Below are 17,282 nucleotides of genomic sequence, written 5' to 3' on the forward strand. Positions count from 1 at the left end.
ACAAGTTCAACTGCTTCTAGAGATTGTTATTTGAGTTTTATAGTGATGTTTTGTGTTACATATTTTATCATAACGAATAGAGAACAAACTTTGTCCAAATTGTTTATTACATTATTGGGTGCGAATGAATGGAGAATCTGATTGAGGACCAGAGGTCCGAATCCAACTTGGGGGCAAACTAAGCTACTTGGGGCAAAACCGAGCTACCCTTAACCAGCCTTCCTACCGGTGAGAGACAGCGGGGGTTGAGCCCCTTCGGATGATGAGGTCCACATCTAACTTGGGGGCACACCGAAGGCTGCCCCCAACCAGCTCCACCGGCCGAGAGACCAACAGGGGGTTGAGCCCTTCGCGAATGAGGTGGTCCGAGTCCAACATGGGGGCAAACTGAGTTGCCACCCAAGGGGCTTCGCGGCTGATAGCTAATTGAAATACTGAATATCGAGGGGGACAAGTTAGGGGTTTAGCTAAAGCTTTAATCAAAATGGCCGAACATAGATTTAAAAGAAATAGTAACTAAATTGCATCACACCAGACTGGTTAATTAGCAAAAAATATATACTTGCCCGCTGGGAGCACCCAGAAATACGGGACACAAAGTATACGTACAAAAGTTTGAAAGGAAAACATATTCAAATCAAGAACAAAGAAATTAACTCCAAGCTATTGGTCATTGGCCGTCTCCTTCTGATTCTGATCATCAACCACTTCCTTTAGGGGCAAGCCCTCAAAGATTTCCACCACGGCATCATCCGGTCACAAGGACAATGTTGTGGTCCTCTTCGATGATGGTGGAGTAGACGCAATGGAGGGTCAGCAGCAGCGGTAGAGACAAAGGAGGGTGAGGGAGGAGTCTCCCAACAGCGGTGAGCTCGGCTAGGCGACGCGTTGGAGCTCCCTAGCAATTTTTTTTTCTGCTAGGTCCCGAAGTGATCGAGGCGCCTTGGCCCGATTGTTCAAATGCGACCTAAGCGGCAGCCTCACTTTGCTTTGTCACTCTCCACTTTGACACGAAGGTCAGCCATCCTTTGGTGGAGAGTCTCTCCGCTGGTTCGAATGCTTTGTATGCGAAGTTTAGAGTCATAAGACGAAGGCCGTCGTCGCGGTCTTTTCTCTAGGCAGGCATATCTTGTTTTCCAGCCTTCAGGCCCATTGATCTCCTGCTTCACCGCATCTAGGGTGTCTAGAGTGTTGGTTAGGCTGTGGATGATGTAGCCTATATCCAAGCTCAGCTGAACACAAAAGGGACATTAAATATGTTACAGGCAAAAAGTACCAAGGCAAGAGGGGAAAGAGGCACACCTTTTCCCAGCCAGTATAGAAAGCAGCACGGTGGGCGGCAAAGGTCCCAGAGTCATTGTAGGCCTGGTCCCGGGGAAGATGGGGGCTGAAGAACAGTGTGGTGGCCACCGCGACATTGTCAAAGGCCGAGTCTCGGGTGGTGACCACACGATCCCTAGCTTTGAATTCAGGACGCCAGACTTCGGGCCCAACGGACATGTGATCCTTGCCTGGGCGACGTGGGTGAGCCCCTGGCCGCGGTACTATGGCGGCTGGGTAGAAGGAGCAGTGATAGTCCCCGTAGTTTTGCATTTCTTAGCGGGTGGACTCTTCGCCACAGAGTCAGTGGGCTCTTTTTCTGAGTCACTGTCCCACAATTTCAGCTTTGTCACGTCCATGTCTGGGGAGTGCAGAGGGGAGCCAACGACTTCGAAATCGTCTTCCCAATCAGCGAGGGAAGAATAAGAGGCGGGGGCACCTTCTGGGATGCCCGAAGAAGGTTCCACAGTAGTAGGGTGTGACTGAGAGGCTGCATCTCGTTTTGGTTGCAGCTTGCTTAATGGGAGATCTTCTTGGTGTAGCCCCTCTTCTTGGTCTTAGGGGGGGAAGGTTTAGGTAATCTTTCCTTAGGAGGAGGTAGGCGGTAGAAAGGGCCCCGGTACTTGCCAAAGTCTTTGAGAGTTGGGTCCGGAGGAGAGGAGTGCCTTTGTCCGGTCGATACCAAGAACGCGTCACCGATCACTTCCTAAATCGCGAGCTTCGGAAGATTTCCAAGGAGACACTAGCGTATAGTTGAGAGTGCGAGTCTGGTCTCCAACCTGTATCAAAGAAAATATATTAAGCACGATAACAATGAGAACAGTAAGGAGAAGCATAAGCTAACCGACTACACTTACCGCTATGGAGAAAATGTAAATGCCTTAGAGAAACTTCAGGAGGTATGTCCGCTGACAGAAAGCTCCCAGACACATACACGGGATAGTGGTGTCACACTTTGTCGGAAGTAGTGATGCGGAGAACGAAAGACTTCTTCCACGGATGGCTACAGTAGGATTGGTAGCCTACACTCCCAAACTTGGTGCTCTTCTTTATATAATAGTGGGCGATTATGTCACGGAGTTGGATTTTGGGGGAGTGGGTTTTGTTATAGAAGTTAGCGGCATACATAATACGCCAGAAATTGCCAATACCTTGACATGGCGGAATGTTGAAATGATTGCATAGCTCTACATCTAGTAGTGACAAGGGAAAGCGCAGGCCGACCACTATTTGACCTATTGTAATTACCAGACTTCTCAGCCGAGGCTTGACAAGGTGAGGGAAGTGAGTAACTCCCGACACATGTTCTAGGACCACATCATCAGGGATGCCATATGCCACCTTGACCGCAGCTAGATTAGGTCTGCGGTAATAGGAGGGAGGCGGAGGAAGTTTAAACGGTCTTCTTGAGGTGGAGGGGACAGCGACAGGGCTATCCGAGTCAGAGTCCGCGGACTCAGACCTATCAGCGATGGGGCTACTAGACCTAGAAGTTGTGGTCCCTGATCTAGCGGATCTGACGGTGGATGAGCTCGCCGACTCGGAAGGCGACATAATGCAAACAGTGCGAAAGGTGGATGCCGAAAGGTGATGGATCCAAAGGGGCAAGTGTGAGGAACCAAAGATCACCAGAGAATAGCAAACAATGTATGGAAAAGAGTGGAAAGAGAAAAAGAAAGAGGATAACGAACGACTTATAAAAGGCGGGTAAAAGGGAAGGAGGCTTTGAAAACTTAAGCGAAAAGCGGGAGGAGGTATCACCGGAAAAAGGAGAGGAGCGGGAGGATTGATCGAAAGAGAAAGTGTGAAGGAGAGGTTGGGGATGAATGTGAATGAATGAGGAAATGAAGTTGAGTTGGAGAGAAAAGGAAGAGTTTGAGCGGGATTCGAAGCGCTAGGGGTACGGGGGTAATTTCCAGGGTGCGAAAGTCGAAGAGCCAAAGGAGATGGGCTAGAGGATAAGTGACGCATGGAGGCCAGGATACGAGGAGTCAAGTTCTGCAGGTATTCATGACGCGTGGTGGCGTGTGAAGTACGCAAGCTAAGTCAGAGTGAACACGTGCCAATCAGGAGAGAGCACACGCCGGCATGAAAAGGGTATAACGTTGGCGGAGGGTATCTATGCCCCCCGAACGGGATTCTCCATAAAGTTCCGAAAATCGAGGGGGCATCTATATCAGCCTAATTCCTGACCATCAAGATGACATGTCTTTTGGCCCGAGGTAGAATAGGATAGAAGGGAAAGGGGGCACTGGATACATTCCGTGAAACCCTAAAAAGGCGTGGACTCCATATGGACATAGGGGCCAGGATGGTTTCGGTGACCCGAAGGGACGCATAATAGTAGAACAGGAACATGTTGCACAATATCTAGGCCGCGAACCCTAAAGCGACAGGTGGACGGATAGCAATCGAGGGATTGAAAAGAAGATCGTCGGACAGGAAAGAAAGTGAAATAGAGATAAATAGTAGGGAGTTGGAGAGAGAGAAGGGGAGAAAAAGAAAAGGAGAGAGAGAGGTTGTAAAAGAGAAAACAATTGTAATTAAAGTGAGGTAGAATTTTGGTTAACACAGATATCTTACACCAATACACCGCCCAGGGTGGATGGCTTGAAAGTAGCCTCCAATGAAATATGCACAATGTATATATTAGATGCATGGTGTGTAATTCATTTAAAGGCCTGTTTGGTGGCATAGATTGGGTAGCTTGTATAATGAATAAGACCATTAATAAAGTCTTTAGTTGTTTGGTCATGTCCATCTAGTGAATACGGCTCACAACTTATAAATAACGAACACATAAAAAGGCCAATAATCGGTATAACGTTATTTCCCTCCACCATGCAAGCACTTAGCTTATACTTTTCACCTCCTTCGTCTCTCTTCACACAATATCTTTTAATTTCTCAAAAAATTTAAAGCAGAGATTCCTCTATATTCTCAAATATATTAAACCCAATTTAAATTGATTATTGTTGCTCTAAAAGAAGTTGATGTGATTTCTCTTTGTAATTTTTTTTTGAAGAATATAGAAGTATGTTCGGAGTTATTTTTGTAAATTAGTTGTGAAACTTGATCCAATAATCTGATTTTAATTGAATTGAAGGTTTTAATTTGAAACCTTTTGGATTATTTTTTGTATAATCTTTAAAGTTTTAAAGTTTTTTCTTTTTTCATTTAATTGGGGTGGGATAATTTCGGTGGGGAGAAGAGATGGAACCAAACACTTTCTACATTGATCATCTACGGGACATCAACAACAAGAATTGGATACTCCAAATATGATCAAGTAACACGTTATACAGCACTAATTATTACTGCCAAACCCTGTGCAAGTGATGTATCCAGATGTTTTTAAACTGGACAGGATTCTATCTCCAAAATCAAGGATTAAACACAGGAATTATATACAGTATTAGATGCTCAATAATATACCTCTTCTTTCCTTTCTATTTCAGATCCAGCTTCCAATCAATTGATTATGCAAGAAGGAAATGCAAGATATGACAAAAAAAAATTGTGTTTTTCCATAATAGATATCTCATCTTAAAACAACATTCAGTTTGCTCTGCACCTCTTCTCTTACTTTCAACTGCAGCAAAAGCACAATTGTGTTAGGGTTACAAAACTATGATTATAATCCATTACACCAAATACTTCTTTTCAATTTCTCTTTACCTGCAGTTGATTTATCTCCTCATCTGTGAGTGAGCGCTCCATGGATCGGAAGACTATCCTGTAACAGTGACTAGTCATTCCTTTCTTGTTGGTGAAGTTATCAATCAGTTGTACCTGTAAAGAAAGTAAGTAACATGAATTTTAGATGGACTGCAACTTTATGCTTTTCAACATGGGTTGTATTACACCCTTTTCTTTTTCTTTTTCCAATAGAACAAGTACATATTATTAAACAAACCACAAAAACAGGTACAACAATTACATTCAATAGAGCAGCTTGGTCTGTTTACCAGCCATATAACAAACCATGGAAAAATTGCAAACTATGGCAACTCAACAACGATGACGACCTACTTACAGCAGTCATCAAATTACAGTAAATGAGAAACTCCATTAGTTCTCACGAATTGATTACTGAAAAGACTCATTTCCTTTTCCTGATAGGAGAATTGGTACAATCAATGGCCTCAAGAAGTATATAACACAGTTAAAAAGGTAGCGTGAAAACCAATATCCGTCACTTCTTAAATTCCAGAAACTTTGTATCCAAGGAGCTCCATTTACACAATCAGACAAATGATCGACAAAACTTCTAAACAATCTCATGTTTTGACACTAAGATTGAGATTGAGAGCTATAGATAGTACAAACTGTCAAGTTTAAAATAAAAGAAGTCTCCTGAAACTCTCCCACGTCCATTATCTCCTTAAACAACAATGTGTTGGCAAACTTCACTAGTAGGACAACCCAGTCTTGTTGAAATGCTACTTCTCACTTCGTTGACATCCCTGTCAAGTATAAACAGATTTCTGTGGTCTTCCTTAAAAGCATGGTTCTCAATCATGTCCACCACCACTGTTGCTTCTGCCGCTGTTGGTATACCAGTAATGACAAATAAATAAAAAGGAACTACTCTCGCTTCCTCCAAAAGTCTTCTCTATAGATTGTTTTCAGCACATCTATAGGACAACTACAAGAAATTTTAAAAATAATTTCCTAGAGATAGTACTGCCTCAAAACACCAACCTAATTCCAGGTAATCAGGTAGCAGTCTGTTATTTCATAAAGAGCTCTTAGCCTCTTACATCAGATCACTATAATTCCAGTAAATTTTAAACAATGAAGTTGAAAGTTGAGAAAGATGCCTAACTAGAGAAACAATGGAACCAAAGGAAAAGTTATCAGATCAGAGCAACTTATGACATACCTCCTCTGCAAGATCACCAGCAACTCCTCTAACAATTTCACACAAATTATTCTCAGTAAACGAGTCATTGATCCAGAAACTCATGTCCTTGTAACAAGGAGGAAACTGCAAATACCAATACTTTCATTTTACTTCTGCATAAATCCTTCAACAAAATGAAAGTATTCAAAAATACGTAACAAAGGAACATGATATTGCTGCCATCTAATTGAATGTTTTGATAGTTACTAGCAAGTGGTTTGCTACCATCTAGAAGGATTAAAGCCTATTTAACCAATGAAACTCAAAAAAAAAAAAAATTTGTTGCCTTGAAAAATAAAAGAAATCTTTAATCATCAATCAAAGATCCAAGACAGTAGGTAGGCAATCTCCAGGAAAGTGAAATCCCCATCATTCTTATAGGCCTAGTTATACTTGTCGATGGACCTATATCATGGGGAGCCATGAATTAGACCCAAGAGTTATCATCTGGGTCAGCACAAGCCAAGACGAAAAGGAGCCCGACACAAATGTGGAAAATAACAAAATCATCTGGCGAATCTTTAATAATAAACATGACAACCACATATCTCTCTTAATTGTATCAAGACTGCAAACGAATTTCAATGTGATGGAAATTTTGGTTCTCTAAACAAGTGTGTACAAGCATTCAGATAGATCTTTCATTCCTAATATCTACTAAAGGATAAACAAACTTTCATACCTTTGAAAACTGCTTGAACTTGACCCCAAGCTGGCCTTTTGAGAACTGCATACAGGATAACATAATTCAAAAAATTGTTGATATGGATGATGATTGGACAAAGGTCTCTAAAATGGATTCTGTTTAAAAAAGATCGTGAAGATGGATGTTCGTCACATACAACAAACAAGGTCAAGTGTGCAGTTTGGACCGTTTCATGCACTCATTGGCTAAAAAGGATGTTGTACATAGTGTACAATTTACATCTTGGAGGTAGCCGAAAGTTATGTTGTGTGCAAGTGCAAGTAATCGACAAGTTCTGTTTACGTATTTGTTTATTTTTCTGTGTGTGTGTGTGTGGTGGTGGTGGGGGGCACCAGCTTCAAAATTGCAGAATTTTCTGTCAAAGCAAATACTTCTCTTTAATTATTTACTTTTATTTTGTTAACATTGTTGTGTGTGTGTGTGTGTGGTATATGCATTTAGTTTTTACGAAATAATAATTTCCATTTAGTTATTATGCATTTAGTTATTATGAAATTAGTTTGAAGATTTCAGAATTTGGTTAGAAGTCTTAGAACCAAAAGTGCACTGAAGTCTTGGCAAATACTACACTGCCATTAAAATAAAATGCTAATACCCCAGCAGATTACTACAACTCAACTAAATTATCTTTCATAAGGTTTTACAAGATTTAACTAGTATGCAAAATGACCTCCTTTTGTTGAGTCCAGCAACTGTTTTTATTCCATAAATATTATTTTTCTAAAGGCACGTAATGAAAATAGAATTGCTTGGCATTCGTAAGTCATATTTTCGGCACTGATTAGTTTTTTGTTAGATATTTAGCATGCAAGCATTGCACAGATACTTAAAACAAAAGGAAATTAATATGCCTATCTTGCTTTAAAAAATTACCTGTGAAGTAAATCGCTCATCATTTGACCAGAAAAGCCTAATATCAGGTATCTCGAAAAGAACCATTGCAAGCCGCTCTAGCCCAAGTCCAAAAGCCCATGCAACGTTATCCGCTCTACCATTTCTCTTTAGTATTTCTTGCTCTACCACTCCACAACCCAAAACTTCCATCCATTTTTCCTAGAAAAGAGTTCAACGAGAGCTAATAAGTTACATGGCATGCTAAAAGAAAACTTTTATTCAAAGTCGTACATGGTAAAGGTTCGAGCGTCCGGCCATCCCTTGAATGAGCCAAATAAAACGGACTATCTTTTTCCTGCCTAGGATATGAATAATCTTCTTTGTGGTCTAACACTTCTAATTTTTGTATCAGGTTATTCAACAAGTTACTGCATCTTGAAACAATTACCAATTCTTCAATCAAGCAAAATACCAAACTCACTGAAATGGAAGTTCATAAGATCTTCCCATAAAACTTTTGAGGTCAGATTTGCCAATATCTTGACTAAATTTGTGTTCTTCCAAGATCCCAACTCTGGACCGTATTCAGAGAATTAGGGGCTCTAAACAATCAACTTTTACCTATAGATTCAAATTCTGTATAAACAAATTCGTAGTGATTTAGTTCAGCATTAGTATCTATATGGCACTAGAGCTTTACAGAGTTGTAACTGATCCTTTTGAATATTCTAATACCAACCAGTCAATCTGACCCCATCATCTTTAATTCTCTTTCTGGTTCAAGTTATTTTCACACGGAAACCCAATCATTTAAAGGATTTTTTTTCTTTTCTTGGGAAAAAGTAAGGATATTTAATTCCTTTTGAAAAATAAATAAAAAACAAAAAGGTCAAATTAATCATGTTTATCATTTCTTTATGGCTGTATTTGGTGGCATGGATGGGACATTATCCATTTGTCCGAGTCTTAAGCTGGCTTACAGACATTACAGTTTATAAACTGTTTGGTGGGCTTTTAATGTGACGAACAAATTTAGCAGGTTAAAGAGTGCATAGACATCTTCCACAAGATGAGCTAACACATGATGGAAAGAAGACGCGGGTCAACCAAATTCCTACTTACAAACTATTTGGTGGGCTTTTGATAACAGGTTGAGCACACAGAAGAACGCACACACATCTTCCACAGTCCACACATACGTTTATTACTACGTTACATGGACACGCCATATTTTCAAAATAATCCGTGTGGGATACGTATCTACGTGTCCGTATCGGACACATATTGTATGTGATATACCCAGTATTTATATTTCACCGTGTCAGACACTTCGTATCCATGTCGAATATGGACACAGCTATCCATGTCAATATAACTTAGGTTTATTAGGAATTTAGGATATTGAAGGGGAAAGGAAAGATGCTGCAAACACGTGGTGGATAAAGAAATATGGATCAACTAAATATTATCTGTACTAGCCATTAATAAGATAAAGTCTTGATGAGCTGGATTACTTTGACAGGATAGTCTCTCCTATTAAGTACGAATAAAAGAGTGCTCGGTCACACACCTGAAAATATATTTCAAGTTCAAATGATGGACTGGTGAATGGAAAATAAGCGTCAATCCAGCGCATTTCTACAGCCCCTGTAATTTCCTTCGCATTTTGAGTGATCAGTACATTCAAAGCGAATATACCACACATTTCATACTAAGTATCTTACCACAGCAGTTACTGAAATCAAAAAATTATCAAGCAGGTAATAGGGCGTAATCAAGCTTACCAAATAAATGGCGTGCCAGACCCTCGAGACATTTTTTTAGTTCCTCTGCAGCATAAGATGTGCTATTTATGCCAGATTTCTCCCACTCATCTGGACTGAAAACGCGAAAGCCTTCCATCTGCAGAGTATGAAAACCAACTCATCAGACAACAAAAAGAAAATTAGGAAAAACTAGAGAAACGATCACTAGAATCAGGCACAAAGAAACCTGATGGAAAACGGGGTAATGAGTTGAGTCGATAGAATCTCTACGATAAACATCTCCAGTTACAAGGAAATGAGTCTGCCCCATCCTCAGAAGCTCTGCCTGATGGGCACTTGTATGGCATCTCAGGACAGTTTGAGCATCAATGTAGTATGTGTCATTGTAACTCCTGCTTACATGATCAGCAGGAACCAATACATCATCAAAATTCTGCACAGAGTACAGCTATGGTCAAGAATGAATGATGCACTACCAAAGTACCAGGACTGTATAATCTAAACAAGCAAACTCTCAGAAAATCAGTTGATATCAAGAGAGAATCGGTTAAAATAAAGGAGAGAGGATTGATGAAAAAGCAGTATAAGATGTACTTCTGGAGTTGCTCTAAAGGAAGCACCAATCAAGGTAAGCCTCACTATCTATCAAAGCATTTCAAGATGCAAAGATAACTGGATAAAAAATAGTTTAAAAAAAAAAAGAAAAAGAAAATATCAACAGCTAGGGTAACATCAGAAGCAAAAGCATCATGCATCATAAAAGAAAATAAATAGTCATAACATTAAAGGGAGAGGAAAATCTTAAAGCCGAAAGCAAGTGGGTTTCAAGCAAGTTAAACTTTTGAGTCCAAAGAAACTCAGGTTGTTATATAAATAATTTAGTAGAGTCTAAGCAAGTCATAGTTAAGCCAATGAATTCCCAAGAACAGATCACTATGTAGTTATCTATATAAATAGCTCAAGCTCTGGCACCAAACCTTGTCAAGTTCCCAATCAACACAAAATAATTGGGTAACATTGACACGCCATATTTCAAAAGTAATTGTGGTCCGATCATTATCCACGTCGGTGTCAGACACATATTGTATGTGATAAACCTCAACTTTTGATATTTCACCGTGTGTGTCAGACACTTCTTATGCGTGTTGGATACTGTACATGTAACTTAGCAAAATAACTATTCTCATCCACTTATTACTACATTTTCCATTCCCTTTCTGTTTTGCAGCTCAATAGTATCTCTTTATCAGTAGTTAGTAATAACACCTCTTCCTATCCTATTAAGTCGCAAAAGAAATTTGCGCACAACTCCAGATTATGGCATTTCAATTTTCTACCTCGATCAAGAATTACAGTACCTATTCATTTACAAAAAAATAAACAAAAATCTAAAATTCCAAGAGAAGCCAACAATCATTCCATACCTGTTTTAAAGAAACGATTGGACAAAGATTATCGAACTTAGTAAACTCGGTTGTATAATTCTTGTCAAAGTAGTCGTAAATTGCATTCTTCAAAATCCCAATAGGGTGTTTATCCCTATTATGAAGTTGCAACCCAAGTTTCGTAAATATACTATCCGGGACATTATTCGTCGGGTCATCCTTCACCACATCTACCAAACAAAAACACAAAACATATAAAACTCAAAACATAAACACGGCAACTTAGTAAAAACAATGTACATTACATTACCATCCTTGGTAATTTTCGTTCCGCCAATGTCCAATACAGCATTAATTGGCTGACTCAAATATTTATTATTCTTCTTTGTAGAAATAGATGGCAATGCAGTTGAAACACTATAATGCCGAAACCCATATCTCCGAAACAAATTCGAGGGTACGCAAAGCCCCGAAACTGCTACAGTAACACGTAATAAACTACCACCTGAACTTGCATGCATTAACATCTTCATTTCTGATATAATATAAAAAAGTAAAAAAAAAAAGGGGGTTCAGTTTACTTTTGTTTTAAATGGTAATTAAAATTGAAAGTAAGTAACGAAGTAGATATATGACGGGAATATAGCGGAGAGAAATTTTTACCTTTTTGTTGTCTGCCACGTGTTTGATTGGTTAATGTGAGGAAATGAGAGTCTGGCTAGTTAGTGTAGTGGAGAAGTTGTGACTTGTGAGAGATTTTGATTCAAAAGAGATAATGGTGTGGAAGTAATAGGTAGTCGTAGTACCAAAACAAGTGAGTCCACGGGCTAGTTTTATTGAGACACATGGAACTGGTCCTGGCCCAAAATGGTTTTAAGTCAATGAAATGAATCAGGAAAACAATGCACTTAAATATCGGGATTAGAAATCGGTAACGAAATTATGATTTCGAGAACCGATTTTTTAAACGTATATCAGGTAGTAAGAAACAATAAAAACTTGAAATTATGACTTTGAGAACCCATTTTTTAAGGGCCGCGGTATTGGCACCCCATAAATGGGACTAACACCCCTTTGACCAATTCAACGATCTTTAGTACCTCTCCATTAAATACACAAAAAACACTAACGGCAAGCACCTGCCGTGGGATCGCACAATCCACGGTATCGAATTATCGCGAGATCCCATATCCCACAGAAAGTGGCTGCCGTGGGTCTTTTTTTTTTTTAATTTTTTTTTAATAGCCACCATAAAAAAAAGTTAGTTACCGCGAGATGATTTTGTTTACTAAAATAGTGTCTTTATTTGTGTTAATTATCAAAACTCTTCATCATTAATTTGATCACAAAATTTTCTTATAGCATATGAAAATATTTGCTGCGAGATAGCAAAATTATAGCTCGATTGTATATTTTTTTTGTCATGGTTTTGGTGTTGTTCTTGGAATGTATAAATAAATTTTAAAGAAGAAAATGAAGTATCCATATGTCGTGTGTATTCAATACACAAAATTTGAAGTGAAAAAAAACAAAAAACACAAAAAAAATGTCGCGGCAACTGCCTGCAGTGGGATATGCGATCTCGCTGCAACCCGATGTCGTAGATTGTGCGATCTCGTGGCAGTTGCCTGCCGTGGGATATGAGATCTCGCGGCAACTGCCTGTCGTAGAACTATAGGCATGTGGGGGTGTAAAAGGACATATAAGGAATAACCATTATTGTTTTACTTTTTGTCAAATGAGTGCTAATCCCATTTATAGGGGTGTCAATACCGCGCCCTTTTTTTAAACGTCTATATCAGGTAGGCGGGAACACATTGAGTTTTGAGACTGGGATTTTTTTTTTCAAGAAACAAGAAAAACTTTGATACATAATTGAGAGTTTTGAGAGCAAGCAAAACAAGAAAAGCTTCAATACATATTGAGGTTGTGGGTGTGTCTAGCTAGTGCGAAGAAGGAAAAAGAAAAGAAAGGTTGACACAAGAAAGTGAACTTGAGGATCATATCAATTTGGATCAATGCAATCATGACACTAAGAAAAAAGCGCAATTATGCTGGGGTTTTTTTTTTTTTTGGCTAAAGATAGGTTAAGCAACTTACCAGATGCGGTTCTTGAATACGTTCTTTCCTTCTTAGACATGAGAATCGCCATTCGAACAAGTATGTTAGCAAAAAGATATCGAACTCTTTGGCATTCCCTCCCTAGTTTAGATCTTGATTGTTAAGTCTATCAGAGATCTTTAACAAAACCAGTTGAGGGATCATCTTCTTTACCCAACAAGTTACTTTTTCCTACATTTATTAACAATGTCTTACGGTTACTTTGAAATAGAAATATCGGGATTAGAAATCGGTAACAAAATTATGACTTCGACATCGAATTTTTGAAAGGACCAGGAAAGTGGTTTTCGTCATTATACGCGCAAAAAGTTTCCTAAGCCATGTCTCTCCACAAACATATCCATAATCTTTTCAACTATTGATTAACTCTAGTTAATAAAATGTAAAAATTCATAAAATCTAGCCAAAATATTTATCTTATTCTCTTGATCTCCAAATCATTCTATTTTTTTTCTTCACAAATCTTTCATTCTTGTTTTCTTTCAAAAACATGAAAAGTCACAAATAAGCTTGTTACTTTCCCCTCATCTATATTTACGTCTCTTTCCTCTTCATTCAACTTTGCACCAACATTAATATCTATCAATATCAATATGAAAAACTCTTGTATTTTATATCATTCTTAAATTAAAGAGTCTATTAATGTAAACGCAATTACAAATTGCAACTTTATAACTAACAAAAATACTTGTGATAATAGCCAATAAAGCTAGAAAATTTGTTATTGTTTTTTAAACTTTTTTCATAATGTTAGTGAAGTTCTCTCTTCTTGTTTTTTGGTTTTTGTGTTTTTGTTGTTTGTTTCACTAAAGCTGGAAAAGGATTGGATGGAATGGAATAGAAGGGATATAAGAATATTTTTGGAGTCAATATATATTTTTTTGAAAGATTTGTGAAAAAGAATGAAATGATTTGGAGAGAAAATAATATAAATCTTTACTTAGATTTTTATTAACTAGGGTTAATCAATAATTGAAAAGATTTTGGATATGTGGTAGAGATGTGCTTAGGATGCTTTTCATTTCTGAGCGCATAGGAGCAAAAAAATCTCATTTAATGACTGTTGGATGTGAGAAAAAATTAATTTGGCGATGGGTTTTTGGTGCTTTCTAAATCACGAGTCAATAAATAACACTACATCCATACTCAAAAAATGGCGCATGAAAAATACAAAAGTGCCGCTAAATATCACTTTGTGTAGTGTCTATAATCATTAGTGATAAGGTATATAACTTCCAAGTCAGCAAATGTTCCCTGTCAGCCAAAAGCTTCTAGAAATTGTTTGTTATTTATTTAGTTACCATATTGTCATTCAGGTAGTTTGTTACTTTGTTTTAGGTTATGTTTGTTATGTTACAAAACTGTTATAGCGTCGTTAATGGTTGTTAGATTCAGTTGTAATTAAAACAAATAACGTTTCAGATAGTTTAATATATGCCCATATCATGGGTTGGATTTTGGTTGAAATTTTGGACACGTCTACATACTAAATGTCTATATCAGGAACAGACGGAACTCAATGAGTTTTGAGATTGGGATTTTGGGAGCAAGAAAGCATTGATACATAATAAAGAGTTTTAAGACCAAGGAAAAAAGAAATCTTGATACATATTGAGGTTCTAAGTGTGTCTAGCGCGAAGAAGAAAAAAAAGAAAAAAGATGTTGACACAAGAAAGTGAACTTGAGGATCAAATTTTAATGCAATAATGGCACCAAAAAAAAAACATTGTTTTGCTAGTTCTTCTTTTTCTGCTAAAGATAGATTAAGCAACTTACCGAACGATGTTCTTGAATACATTTTTTCCTTCTTAGACAGGAGAATCGTCATTGGAACAAACGTGTTAGCAACAAGATATCAAACTCTTTGGCATTCCCTTCATAATTTAAATCTTGATCGTTTAGTAATTCAGAGATCTTTAACAAAACCAATTGAGGGATCATCTTCTCTACCCAACAAGTTATGTTTCCCAAAATTTATTGCAAATGTCATACTCATACACAACAACAAGGAAGACAATCAATCAATTTGTCTGGTTTGGCATGAGTTTTGTGATTCACTAAATTCTTTCCTTCGAGCTGCTTTATTTAAAACAAAATGTTTCAAGAACTTGATCTTTAGTTTGTTCCTAAAATTTTGGTGTTTGAGTTACCCAATGTTCTACTTGCATCGAGCTAGGGTTTTAAAGAGTTTCAAGTTGAGAAAAACTTAGAGATATTCTAGAAAGTGCAAGCTTAATTTGCCTAATAATTTCTCTTTGCTAGAACTTACAACTCTACACCTTGGGTTTGTTGAAATTTCATGCGGAAGCTCTTCTCGGGTTGTCCAAAACTTGAAACTTGGTTCTAATTAAATGCCCGGTAGCCAAGGTCCCAGATTCTGACTATAATATAATAACACTTCGATTGAAATTCTTAGTAGTTGATACGTGTAATGATTGTTATGGTAATAAAGACGTGTTAAACATTGTGATAAGTGCTCCAAGACTACTTCATTTTAGATTTATTGTAGTGTGTGCATGTGGAGAGTATGGTTAATGGAGCAAGTGTTGATATTGTGATGATGCCACATACTACCTGAAGAGTATGGTTAATGTAGCAATGATGGTAATGGTTTGAGTGTTGCAGTGAACAAAGATACGTTGCCAGTAATAGCAATGATGAGTTTGGCAGACGGTGGCGTCATGAGATGAAGCTGTGCATTGAGCATCTAAAGTCGAGTCGATCTTAGCTTGAGAGCTAAACGTGTGTGCAGAGCCGAGTCAACTTCGAGTGTGATAAGTATCTGGTAGTCAAGTTGAGTCGTTTGGTGTTGCAGAGTCGATATCTTGACTATAGAGTTCGTTGCATACGAGCTATGTCAGGGTGTCATACGTGTGCATATCACGTGAGTATTATGTAGGATGTCTCTTACATTTAGTAAATTTTGTCCTTATTGCAATGCAATATATTGCACGATGATTTTCAAGTGCAGGGAATTGCAGTGTGACATGAATGTCTGCTGCAGTGAAATCCAGAGCCAATGGGCATTCACACGTATGTGGCATATTGTTAAGCTTTGGTGAACGTATGTATGTACTTGCTAAAATAAGTTTTCCCCGTCCTAGCCTAACTAAATCAGGTAGGGGAGGCGTTTGCCTAAGCATTTGTTTGAAAAAGAAAATCTAGCTCATTAATCCTTATATATGAGTGGAATTTGGAGCATAAATTCTCCTTCCCAAATCTGTTTTCTTGCCAATATTTTTATTTTAAGTATTTCAATATTATGCATCATATGATTTTTTATTGCACTATACAAATCAGTTCAGTTTGGGATCGAATTTCAGCAGAGACAATTTTTTTCTATATCCTCGAGGATTGTGTATTTTATCATTTTCATGTAGGATGATCAGAAAAATGAGCATGAGGCAGACCTCTTTTCTGAAATTCTATAACATGAACTTGTGCAATAACTCGACCCAAAATATGTCTCCTAAAACAAATCAAGCTTAAGTTCTTCTAAAATAGAATGGAATGTTCTAGTGGCTAAATCAGTCTATCTTGTGTATGTTGGCCAACCTTTGTTTTCTCGAGTAATTGCATGCCAAGATGAGTTACACGCTACGCTTATAAATAAATCTGGTTTCCCATACCTCCTTACTAACGCCATTGCATCCCTCGATAGCAGGCGATGCATATCCCGAGGGCTACCAATATGAGAAGGTGGGAGTATTATCCTTTTGCCAATGTTGCCTATTCATAATAAGTGAATATTCTTAAGTTTTAAATAAATAGGCTATGTAAAATGAAGAAAACCAATGTGAAGATGATGTTATTATAGAGATGAAAAATATAAGGTACTGCATGTGTCTCCCCGCGAGTTTAGTGCATCCCGAATGCCCCCGGTACAACTTCGGACCTAATAGTTTGTCGACATTATCCCGATAAAATCTCATTTTCATCGTCTCAATTTTGACACACATGTCAACTATAAACTGTTGTAGAAGGCGACATCCCAAAAGAAACAATGAGACTTCAGAAGGCCGAATCTGAGTAGCAGCGAACATGAGAATTTAGAATTTGTAATACACGGGGCAATACTAATGAGCAAAAGACATCGTATACTTAAACTGTTGATATTCTCCAACAAAATCCTTGATAATTTGAAATTTAAAAACAAAAATCATTTCCAACAGAATAATGCAAAAACATCATATGATTATATCAAAATAAATGATAAACCCAAGAACTCCAAAACGGGTTTAAAC

General features: G+C 38.0%; 2 protein-coding genes across 5 annotated transcripts in view; one reads left to right on the top strand and one right to left on the bottom strand.

The window, feature by feature from the left end:
- LOC147477075 (outer mitochondrial transmembrane helix translocase-like) overlaps nucleotides 1-17,282 on the top strand; it is a 54,004-nt gene that overhangs the window by 15,411 nt on the left and 21,311 nt on the right. The gene's annotated exons all lie outside the window — the stretch shown is intronic.
- Nucleotides 4,603-11,717, bottom strand: LOC147477077 (phenylalanine--tRNA ligase, chloroplastic/mitochondrial-like). The gene is made up of 11 exons (XM_086584251.1): nucleotides 11,581-11,717; nucleotides 11,228-11,452; nucleotides 10,957-11,147; nucleotides 9,759-9,965; nucleotides 9,551-9,668; nucleotides 9,337-9,413; nucleotides 7,806-7,985; nucleotides 6,909-6,953; nucleotides 6,206-6,310; nucleotides 4,999-5,112; nucleotides 4,603-4,912 (listed from the first exon to the last, which is right to left on the bottom strand). The coding sequence occupies exons 2-11, from the start codon at nucleotides 11,448-11,450 to the stop codon at nucleotides 4,862-4,864; spliced, it is 1,311 nt and encodes a 436-aa protein (XP_086440377.1). The 5' UTR covers nucleotides 11,451-11,452; nucleotides 11,581-11,717; the 3' UTR covers nucleotides 4,603-4,861.

This window comes from Coptis chinensis, chromosome 9 (genome assembly GCF_015680905.1).
Source record: "Coptis chinensis isolate HL-2020 chromosome 9, ASM1568090v1, whole genome shotgun sequence".
NCBI classification, from domain to species: domain Eukaryota; kingdom Viridiplantae; phylum Streptophyta; class Magnoliopsida; order Ranunculales; family Ranunculaceae; genus Coptis; species Coptis chinensis.

Bases quoted from the DNA above. Each gene is read 5' to 3' on its own strand.
- LOC147477077 (XM_086584251.1), bottom strand. From the start codon at position 11,450: ATGAAGATGTTAATGCATGCAAGTTCAGGTGGTAGTTTATTACGTGTT. The intron at 5,113-6,205 runs GTATGTCATAAG...CTTTCTTTACAG, and splicing joins CTGGTGATCTTGCAGAGGAG to GTACAACTGATTGATAACTT. The intron at 4,913-4,998 runs GTAAAGAGAAAT...CTTTTGCTGCAG, and splicing joins AGGAGATAAATCAACTGCAG to TTGAAAGTAAGAGAAGAGGT.